Raw genomic sequence first — 12,500 nt, forward strand, 5'->3', positions numbered from 1 at the left:
ACCACCAGGGGACGACTCCTCTGGTTGTATAGAAGTCTATGCTTCATGTGTTAAAGCTGCATTCTCTCTCCTGACCACCAGGGGGTGACTCCTCTGGTTGTATAGAAGTCTATGCTTCATGTGTTAAAGCTGCATTCTCTCTCCTGACCACCAGGGGACGACTCCTCTGGTTGTATAGAAGTCTATGCTTCATGTGTTAAAGCTGCATTCTCTCTCCTGACCACCAGGGGGTGACTCCTCTGGTTGTATAGAAGTCTATGCTTCTTGTGTTAAAGCTGCATTCTCTCTCCTGACCACCAGGGGACGACTCCTCTGGTTGTATAGAAGTCTATGCTTCGTGTGTTAAAGCTGCATTCTCTCTCCTGACCACCAGGGGACGACTCCTCTGGTTGTATAGAAGTCTATGCTTCATGTGTTAAAGCTGCATTCTCTCTCCTGACCACCAGGGGGCGACTCCTCTGGTTGTATAGAAGTCTATGCTTCATGTGTTAAAGCTGCATTCTCTCTCCTGACCACCAGGGGACGACTCCTCTGGTTGTATAGAAGTCTATGCTTCATGTGTTAAAGCTGCATTCTCTCTCCTGACCACCAGGGGGTGACTCCTCTGGTTGTATAGAAGTCTATGCTTCTTGTGTTAAAGCTGCATTCTCTCTCCTGACCACCAGGGGACGACTCCTCTGGTTGTATAGAAGTCTATGCTTCGTGTGTTAAAGCTGCATTCTCTCTCCTGACCACCAGGGGGTGACTCCTCTGGTTGTATAGAAGTCTATGCTTCTTGTGTTAAAGCTGCATTCTCTCTCCTGACCACCAGGGGACGACTCCTCTGGTTGTATAGAAGTCTATGCTTCGTGTGTTAAAGCTGCATTCTCTCTCCTGACCACCAGGGGGTGACTCCTCTGGTTGTATAGAAGTCTATGCTTCATGTGTTAAAGCTGCATTCTCTCTAGTGACCACCAGGGGGTGACTCCTCTGGTTGTATAGAAGTCTATGCTTCATGTGTTAAAGCTGCATTCTATCTCCTGACCACCAGGGGGCGACTCCTCTGGTTGTATAGAAGTCTCTGCTTCATGTGTTAAAGCTGCACTCCGACGACGTCCTCACAGAGAAATGGACCCGGCCTCCTTCAGATTGTTATGCATCTCCTTGATCCGCAGATATGCCGGTAAATATTTATCCACGCCTTCAGATCTGAAACGTCTGCATGAATCCAAGCGACCCGTGAAGGCACAAAAACACGAAGCAAATGCCATGAACTCATAAATATTCATGGAGGCTTAATGCGGCTCAGAGACGCCGTCTGGGTCCATCCATCAAACGAGGGAGGAGGAATCAGTCGGAACCGGACTGTTCTGGATCCTGTTTTTATAAACTTTGGGAAGGCACTCGCCCCCCCGGAGGAGGGAGGGGGGAGGGGGGATGAGGGAGGGGGGAGGGGGGTGGGAGGAGGGAGGGGGGAGGGGGGAGGGAGGAATCAAGGAGGGAGGAGGGAGGGGGGAGGAGGGATGAGGGAGGGGGGAGGGGGGAGAAGGGAGGAGGGAGGGAGGGGGGAGGAATCGAGGAGGGAGGAGGGAGGGGGGAGGGAGGAATCAAGGAGGGAGGAGGGAGGGGAGGAGGGAGGAATCAAGGAGGGAGGAGGGAGGGAGGAGGGAGGAATCAAGGAGGGAGGAGGGAGGGGAGGAGGGAGGGGGGAGGGAGGAATCAAGGAGGGAGGAGGGAGGGGAGGAGGGAGGAATCAAGGAGGGAGGAGGGAGGGAGGAGGGAGGAATCAAGGAGGGAGGAGGGAGGGGAGAGGAAACGAGGAGGGAGGAGGGAGGGAGGAGGGAGGAATCAAGGAGGGAGGGGGGAGGAGGGAGGGGGGAGGGAGGAATCAAGGAGGGAGGAGGGAGGAGGAGGAGGAGGAGGAGGGGGGAGGGGAGAGGGAGGGGGGAGGAGGGAGGAGGGACCCTTTGACCCTCGACCCCCCGGCGGTCACACTCACTTGCTGCAGGTCCACTCCTCCCTGGGCCATCGAGAACAGAGGGTGAGACCCGAAGTCTGACGCCTCGAACACCTTCAGAGAGACAACGAGTCAACAACAACAACAACAACAACAACAACAACAGGAAGCTTGAGGACTTTCACCCAGGAGACCAAATAACTGACTGATAGTAGAATATTGAATAAACATGAGAAAAGGCCTCCCTCCACCCCTCCACCCCTCCACCCCTCCACCCCTCCATCCCTCCATCCCTCCAGCCCTCCACCCCTCCACCCCTCCATCCCTCCATCCCTCCATCGATCCCTCCATCCAACCCCCCCAAACCCTCCACCCCTCCATCCATCCCTCCACCCCTCCACCCCTCCATCGATCCCTCCATCCACCCCTCCATCCCTCCACCCCTCCATCCATCCCTCCATCCCTCCATCCATCCCTCCACCCCTCCATCCACCCCTCCCTCCATCGCTCCATCCACCCCTCCGTCGGTCCATCATTTCTCCACTCCCCCCTCCACCCCCACACGTCCCTTCATCTCATTATCTACACCTCCATCCATCTTTCCTTTTATTCTTCCACTTAACCGTCTCCGTTCTCCTAAATCACTAAAACCTCCATTTATTACCCAGCATGCATCTGCCTAGTGAACGACAAATCACCTGGTTTCCCGACAGCAGCATGGTACCCGGCGTCGGGGTGGGTCGGTAAGGAATGGTGGCTCCCTTCGGAGGAGACTAGAGAGAAGGAAACACAAAGGAAAGGAGACGAGGGAACAGAAAGGAAAGGAGACGAGGGAACAGAAAGGAAAGGAAAGGCGACGAGGGAACAGAAAGGAAAGAGGACGAGGGAACAGAAAGGAAAGAGGACGAGGGAACAGAAAGGAAAGGAGACGAGGGAACAGAAAGGAAAGAGGACGAGGGAACAGAAAGGAAAGGAAACGAGGGAACAGAAAGGAAAGAGGACGAGGGAACAGAAAGGAAAGGAAACGAGGGAACAGAAAGGAAAGAGGACGAGGGAACAGAAAGGAAAGAGGACGAGGGAACAGAAAGGAAAGGGGACGAGGGAACAGAAAGGAAAGGAAACGAGGGAACAGAAAGGAAAGGGGACGAGGGAACAGAAAGGAAAGGAAACGAGGGAACAGAAAGGAAAGGGGACGAGGGAACAGAAAGGAAAGAGGACGAGGGAACAGAAAGGAAAGGAAAGGAAACGAGGGAACAGAAAGGAAAGGGGACGAGGGAACAGAAAGGAAAGAGGACGAGGGAACAGAAAGGAAAGGAAACGAGGGAACAGAAAGGAAAGGGGACGAGGGAACAGAAAGGAAAGGAAAGGAAACGAGCGAACAGAAAGGAAAGGGGACGAGGGAACAGAAAGGAAAGAGGACGAGGGAACAGAAAGGAAAGGAAAGGAAACGAGGGAACAGAAAGGAAAGGGGATGAGGGAACAGAAAGGAAAGGAAAGGGAACGAGGGAACAGAAAGGAAAGGGGACGAGGGAACAGAAAGGAAAGAGGACGAGGGAACAGAAAGGAAAGGGGACGAGGGAACAGAAAGGAAGGAAAGGGAACGAGGGAACAGAAAGGAAAGGGAACGAGGGAACAGAAAGGAAAGAGGACGAGGAAACAGAAAGGAAAGGAAAGGGAACGAGGGAACAGAAAGGGAAGGGGACGAGGGAACAGAAAGGAAAGGAAAGAGGATGAGGGAACAGAAAGGAAAGGAAAGGGGACGAGGGAACAGAAAGGAAAGGAAAGGGAACGAGGGAACAGAAAGGAAAGGGGACGAGGGAACAGAAAGTAAGTGAGTGTTTTCTTAAATATGCAAATGAGGCGTTATCTCATTAGAGCAAACGGACTAAAAGTATTCAAATAAACTTTTTTTTTTTCTCCAGTTATGAAAAAGAGATCAAAATCTCTAAATTGAGCCGAGCATGAACGCAACAATGTTTTGAACACACAAGACATAAATAATAATCTCTCTCAGGTTATTCAGAAGTATTAATGTTGGGTTTGATTGTTTCTCGAGACTCGTTAGCACAACGTCTTAATTGGTTTTCTTCTTCTACTCTTTGAAACACAGCAGGACATATTTCATTTGTTCTAGAAGCTGCTCTGCTGCCATGTGTACAACTCCCATGATGCTTCACTGCGTCACCGGTTATTGTCTTAGATATCCCAGCATGCAACTGGGCGGAAGGCACCCAGGACCCACACACACTGTCGGGACCTTCACCCAGGACCCACACACAGTCTGGATCTTCACCCAGGACCCACACACACAGTCTGGACCTTCACCCAGGACCCACACACACAGTCTGGACCTTCACCCAGGACCCACACACACAGTCTGGACCTTCACCCAGGACACACACACAGTCTGGACCTTCACCCAGGACCCACACACAGTATGGACCTTCACCCAGGACACACACACAGTCTGGACCTTCACCCAGGACACACAAACAGTCTGGACCTTCACCCAGGACACACACACAGTCTGGACCTTCACCCAGGACCCACAAACAGTCTGGACCTTCACCCAGGACACACACACACTCTGGACCTTCACCCAGGACACACACACAGTCTGGACTTTCACCCAGGACACACAAACAGTCTGGACCTTCACCCAGGACACACACACACTCTGGACCTTCACCCAGGACACACAAACAGTCTGGACCTTCACCCAGGACCCACAAACAGTCTGGACCTTCACCCAGGACACACACACACTCTGGACCTTCACCCAGGACACACACACAGTCTGGACTTTCACCCAGGACACACACACACTCTGGACCTTCACCCAGGACACACACACAGTCTGGACTTTCACCCAGGACACACACACAGTCTGGACCTTCACCCAGGACACACACACACTCTGGACCTTCACCCAGGACACACACACAGTCTGGACTTTCACCCAGGACACACACACAGTCGGGACCTTCACCCAGGACCCACACACAGTCGGGACCTTCACCCAGGACACACAAACAGTCTGGACCTTCACCCAGGACCCACACACAGTCTGGACCTTCACCCAGGACCCACACACAGTCGGGACCTTCACCCAGGACCCACACACAGTCAGACCTTCACCCAGGACCCACACACAGTCGGGACCTTCACCCAGGACACACAAACAGTCTGGACCTTCACCCAGGACACACACACAGTCTGGACCTTCACCCAGGACCCACAAACAGTCTGGACCTTCACCCAGGACCCACAAACAGTCTGGACCTTCACCCAGGACACACACACAGTCTGGACTTTCACCCAGGACACACACACACTCTGGACCTTCACCCAGGACACACACACAGTCTGGACCTTCACCCAGGACACACAAACAGTCTGGACCTTCACCCAGGACACACAAACAGTCTGGACCTTCACCCAGGACCCACACACACAGTCTGGACCTTCACCCAGGACACACACACAGTCTGGACCTTCACCCAGGACACACAAACAGTCTGGACCTTCACCCAGGACCCACAAACAGTCTGGACCTTCACCCAGGACACACAAACAGTCTGGACCTTCACCCAGGACCCACAAACAGTCTGGACCTTCACCCAGGACCCACAAACAGTCTGGACCTTCACCCAGGACCCACAAACAGTCTGGAACTTCACCCAGGACACACACACAGTCTGGACCTTCACCCAGGACCCACAAACAGTCTGGACTTTCACCCAGGACCCACACACAGTCGGGACCTTCACCCAGGACCCACACACAGTCTGGACCTTCACCCAGGACCCACACACAGTCTGGACCTTCACCCAGGACACACAAACAGTCTGGACCTTCACCCAGGACCCACACACAGTCTGGACCTTCACCCAGGACCCACACACAGTCGGGACCTTCACCCAGGACCCACACACAGTCAGACCTTCACCCAGGACCCACACACAGTCGGGACCTTCACCCAGGACACACAAACAGTCTGGACCTTCACCCAGGACACACACACAGTCTGGACCTTCACCCAGGACCCACAAACAGTCTGGACCTTCACCCAGGACCCACAAACAGTCTGGACCTTCACCCAGGACACACAAACAGTCTGGACCTTCACCCAGGACCCACAAACAGTCTGGACCTTCACCCAGGACCCACAAACAGTCTGGACCTTCACCCAGGACCCACAAACAGTCTGGACCTTCACCCAGGACACACACACAGTCTGGACCTTCACCCAGGACCCACAAACAGTCTGGACTTTCACCCAGGACCCACACACAGTCGGGACCTTCACCCAGGACCCACACACAGTCGGGACCTTCACCCAGGACCCACACACAGTCGGGACCTTCACCCAGGACACACAAACAGTCTGGACCTTCACCCAGGACCCACACACAGTCTGGACCTTCACCCAGGACCCACACACAGTCGGGACCTTCACCCAGGACCCACACACAGTCAGACCTTCACCCAGGACCCACACACAGTCTGGACCTTCACCCAGGACACACAAACAGTCTGGACCTTCACCCAGGACACACACACATTCTGGACCTTCACCCAGGACCCACAAACAGTCTGGACCTTCACCCAGGACCCACAAACAGTCTGGACCTTCACCCAGGACACACACACAGTCTGGACTTTCACCCAGGACACACACACACTCTGGACCTTCACCCAGGACACACACACAGTCTGGACCTTCACCCAGGACACACAAACAGTCTGGACCTTCACCCAGGACACACAAACAGTCTGGACCTTCACCCAGGACCCACACACACAGTCTGGACCTTCACCCAGGACACACACACAGTCTGGACCTTCACCCAGGACACACAAACAGTCTGGACCTTCACCCAGGACCCACAAACAGTCTGGACCTTCACCCAGGACACACAAACAGTCTGGACCTTCACCCAGGACCCACAAACAGTCTGGAACTTCACCCAGGACCCACAAACAGTCTGGACCTTCACCCAGGACCCACAAACAGTCTGGAACTTCACCCAGGACACACACACAGTCTGGACCTTCACCCAGGACCCACAAACAGTCTGGACTTTCACCCAGGACCCACACACAGTCGGGACCTTCACCCAGGACCCACAAACAGTCTGGACCTTCACCCAGGACCCACAAACAGTCTGGACTTTCACCCAGGACCCACACACAGTCGGGACCTTCACCCAGGACCCACACACAGTCGGGACCTTCACCCAGGACCCACACACAGTCGGGACCTTCACCCAGGACACACAAACAGTCTGGACCTTCACCCAGGACCCACACACAGTCTGGACCTTCACCCAGGACCCACACACAGTCGGGACCTTCACCCAGGACCCACACACAGTCAGACCTTCACCCAGGACCCACACACAGTCGGGACCTTCACCCAGGACACACAAACAGTCTGGACCTTCACCCAGGACACACACACAGTCTGGACCTTCACCCAGGACCCACAAACAGTCTGGACCTTCACCCAGGACCCACAAACAGTCTGGACCTTCACCCAGGACACACAAACAGTCTGGACCTTCACCCAGGACCCACAAACAGTCTGGACCTTCACCCAGGACCCACAAACAGTCTGGACCTTCACCCAGGACCCACAAACAGTCTGGACCTTCACCCAGGACACACACACAGTCTGGACCTTCACCCAGGACCCACAAACAGTCTGGACTTTCACCCAGGACCCACACACAGTCTGGACCTTCACCCAGGACCCACACACAGTCGGGACCTTCACCCAGGACCCACACACAGTCGGGACCTTCACCCAGGACCCACAAACAGTCTGGACCTTCACCCAGGACACACACACAGTCTGGACCTTCACCCAGGACCCACACACAGTCGGGACCTTCACCCAGGACCCACACACAGTCAGACCTTCACCCAGGACCCACACACAGTCTGGACCTTCACCCAGGACACACAAACAGTCTGGACCTTCACCCAGGACACACACACAGTCTGGACCTTCACCCAGGACCCACAAACAGTCTGGACCTTCACCCAGGACCCACAAACAGTCTGGACCTTCACCCAGGACACACACACAGTCTGGACTTTCACCCAGGACACACACACACTCTGGACCTTCACCCAGGACACACACACAGTCTGGACCTTCACCCAGGACACACAAACAGTCTGGACCTTCACCCAGGACACACAAACAGTCTGGACCTTCACCCAGGACCCACACACACAGTCTGGACCTTCACCCAGGACACACACACAGTCTGGACCTTCACCCAGGACACACAAACAGTCTGGACCTTCACCCAGGACCCACAAACAGTCTGGACCTTCACCCAGGACACACAAACAGTCTGGACCTTCACCCAGGACCCACAAACAGTCTGGAACTTCACCCAGGACCCACAAACAGTCTGGACCTTCACCCAGGACCCACAAACAGTCTGGAACTTCACCCAGGACACACACACAGTCTGGACCTTCACCCAGGACCCACAAACAGTCTGGACCTTCACCCAGGACCCACACACAGTCGGGACCTTCACCCAGGACCCACACACAGTCGGGACCTTCACCCAGGACCCACACACAGTCGGGACCTTCACCCAGGACACACAAACAGTCTGGACCTTCACCCAGGACCCACACACAGTCTGGACCTTCACCCAGGACCCACACACAGTCTGGACCTTCACCCAGGACCCACACACAGTCAGACCTTCACCCAGGACCCACACACAGTCGGGACCTTCACCCAGGACACACAAACAGTCTGGACCTTCACCCAGGACACACACACAGTCTGGACCTTCACCCAGGACCCACAAACAGTCTGGACCTTCACCCAGGACCCACAAACAGTCTGGACCTTCACCCAGGACACACACACAGTCTGGACCTTCACCCAGGACCCACAAACAGTCTGGACCTTCACCCAGGACACACAAACAGTCTGGACTCTCACCCAGGACACACACACAGTCGGGACCTTCACCCTGGACCCACACACAGTCGGGACCTTCACCCAGGACCTACACACAGTCGGGACCTTCACCCAGGACCCATACACAGTCTGGACCTTCACCCAGGACACACACACACAGTTTGGACCTTCACCCAGGACACACAAACAGTCTGGACCTTCACCCAGGACCCACACACAGTCTGGACCTTCACCCAGGACACACACACAGTCTGGACCTTCACCCAGGACCCACACACAGTCTGGACCTTCACCCAGGACCCACACACAGTCTGGACCTTCACCCAGGACACACACACAGTCTGGACCTTCACCCAGGACACACACACAGTCTGGACCTTCACCCAGGACCCACAAACAGTCTGGACCTTCACCCAGGACCCACACACAGTCTGGACCTTCACCCAGGACACACACACAGTCTGGACCTTCACCCAGGACACACACACAGTCTGGACCTTCACCCAGGACCCACACACAGTCAGACCTTCACCCAGGACCCACACACAGTCTGGACCTTCACCCAGGACCCACACACAGTCTAGACCTTCACCCAGGACCCACAAACAGTCTGGACCTTCACCCAGGACCCACACACAGTCAGACCTTCACCCAGGACCCACCCACAGTCTGGACCTTCACCCAGGACCCACACACAGTCTAGACCTTCACCCAGGACCCACAAACAGTCTGGACCTTCACCCAGGACCCACACACAGTCAGACCTTCACCCAGGACCCACACACAGTCTGGACCTTCACCCAGGACCCACACACAGTCTAGACCTTCACCCAGGACCCACAAACAGTCTGGACCTTCACCCAGGACCCACACACAGTCTGGACCTTCACCCAGGACCCACACACAGTCTAGACCTTCACCCAGGACCCACACACAGTCGGGACCTTCACCCAGGACACACAAACAGTCTGGACCTTCACCCAGGACACACACACAGTCTGGACCTTCACCCAGGACCCACAAACAGTCTGGACCTTCACCCAGGACCCACAAACAGTCTGGACCTTCACCCAGGACACACACACAGTCTGGACTTTCACCCAGGACACACACACACTCTGGACCTTCACCCAGGACACACACACAGTCTGGACCTTCACCCAGGACACACAAACAGTCTGGACCTTCACCCAGGACACACAAACAGTCTGGACCTTCACCCAGGACCCACACACACAGTCTGGACCTTCACCCAGGACACACACACAGTCTGGACCTTCACCCAGGACACACAAACAGTCTGGACCTTCACCCAGGACCCACAAACAGTCTGGACCTTCACCCAGGACACACAAACAGTCTGGACCTTCACCCAGGACCCACAAACAGTCTGGACCTTCACCCAGGACCCACAAACAGTCTGGACCTTCACCCAGGACCCACAAACAGTCTGGAACTTCACCCAGGACACACACACAGTCTGGACCTTCACCCAGGACCCACAAACAGTCTGGACTTTCACCCAGGACCCACACACAGTCGGGACCTTCACCCAGGACCCACACACAGTCGGGACCTTCACCCAGGACCCACACACAGTCGGGACCTTCACCCAGGACACACAAACAGTCTGGACCTTCACCCAGGACCCACACACAGTCTGGACCTTCACCCAGGACCCACACACAGTCTGGACCTTCACCCAGGACCCACACACAGTCAGACCTTCACCCAGGACCCACACACAGTCGGGACCTTCACCCAGGACACACAAACAGTCTGGACCTTCACCCAGGACACACACACAGTCTGGACCTTCACCCAGGACCCACAAACAGTCTGGACCTTCACCCAGGACCCACAAACAGTCTGGACCTTCACCCAGGACACACACACAGTCTGGACCTTCACCCAGGACCCACAAACAGTCTGGACCTTCACCCAGGACACACAAACAGTCTGGACTCTCACCCAGGACACACACACAGTCGGGACCTTCACCCAGGACCCACACACAGTCGGGACCTTCACCCAGGACCTACACACAGTCGGGACCTTCACCCAGGACCCATACACAGTCTGGACCTTCACCCAGGACACACACACACAGTTTGGACCTTCACCCAGGACACACAAACAGTCTGGACCTTCACCCAGGACCCACACACAGTCTGGACCTTCACCCAGGACACACACACAGTCTGGACCTTCACCCAGGACCCACACACAGTCTGGACCTTCACCCAGGACCCACACACAGTCTGGACCTTCACCCAGGACACACACACAGTCTGGACCTTCACCCAGGACACACACACAGTCTGGACCTTCACCCAGGACACACACACAGTCTGGACCTTCACCCAGGACCCACACACAGTCAGACCTTCACCCAGGACCCACACACAGTCTGGACCTTCACCCAGGACCCACACACAGTCTAGACCTTCACCCAGGACCCACAAACAGTCTGGACCTTCACCCAGGACCCACACACAGTCAGACCTTCACCCAGGACCCACACACAGTCTGGACCTTCACCCAGGACCCACACACAGTCTAGACCTTCACCCAGGACCCACAAACAGTCTGGACCTTCACCCAGGACCCACACACAGTCAGACCTTCACCCAGGACCCACACACAGTCTGGACCTTCACCCAGGACCCACACACAGTCTAGACCTTCACCCAGGACCCACAAACAGTCTGGACCTTCACCCAGGACCCACACACAGTCTGGACCTTCACCCAGGACCCACACACAGTCTAGACCTTCACCCAGGACCCACACACAGTCTGGACCTTCACCCAGGACCCACACACAGTCTAGACCTTCACCCAGGACCCACACACACACCCAGGAGAAACCAAAAGGTTAAATTCGGTAACGAAGGCCAAACCAAGACTCTCCTCTTCTCCATAGAAACAAATGGGACCCGTCAACAGATTTAATGTATTTTGACCACGAGAGCCTTCAGGAGGTGGTGGAGACCAAAGACACACACACACACACACACACACACACACACACACACACACACACACACACACACGTACCTCTAAGATCACAGTGCAGATGAGTTTAACACACTGGATGATGGCGTCCTGGCTCCCTGATATCGTCACCTCTCTCTCTGTGGAGTTGGGCAGGAGGTCACCTGCCACCTGCACCTGGGCACCTGTTGTCTGCACACACACACACACACACACACACACACACACACACACACACACACACACACACACACACACACACAGCAGTGAAACATTTAATATACAGTATGTCGAGCTGAGCATGAAACATTTGTGACATGCTCAGCTAAAGTGTATGGTGCCCCCCACCCCTCCCTCCCCCCCCACCCCCCCCCACCCCCCCCACCCACACACACACACACACACACTCACCTCCCTGATCTCCTTGATCTTAGACCCGCCCTTTCCGATGAGAGAGCCGCACTGACTGGCCGGGATGACCAGCCGCAGCGTGACGGGCGGCTTGCTGCTCACCGTGCCGTTGGCCACCAGCGCCGCCAGGTCCTGGGAGAGGAAACGTGAGTTATGACGTTATAATAGAACAACAGCTTATTTTAATATGGAGGACGAA

General features: G+C 55.3%; 1 protein-coding gene across 1 annotated transcript in view; it reads right to left on the reverse strand.

The window, feature by feature from the left end:
• The window catches only part of pcbp4 (poly(rC) binding protein 4), a 37,975-nt gene that overhangs the window by 10,361 nt on the left and 15,114 nt on the right, over positions 1-12,500 (reverse strand). Inside the window, exons 5-7 of the mRNA XM_034532735.1 lie at positions 12,302-12,433; positions 11,954-12,082; positions 2,635-2,709 (exon numbers count right to left, since the gene is read on the reverse strand). Of these exons, the coding sequence (XP_034388626.1) occupies positions 2,635-2,709; positions 11,954-12,082; positions 12,302-12,433 (336 nt within the window). The remainder of the gene's footprint in view (positions 1-2,634; positions 2,710-11,953; positions 12,083-12,301; positions 12,434-12,500) is intronic.

The sequence above is a fragment of the Cyclopterus lumpus genome, chromosome 5 (genome assembly GCF_009769545.1).
Source record: "Cyclopterus lumpus isolate fCycLum1 chromosome 5, fCycLum1.pri, whole genome shotgun sequence".
Lineage (NCBI taxonomy): Eukaryota > Metazoa > Chordata > Actinopteri > Perciformes > Cyclopteridae > Cyclopterus > Cyclopterus lumpus.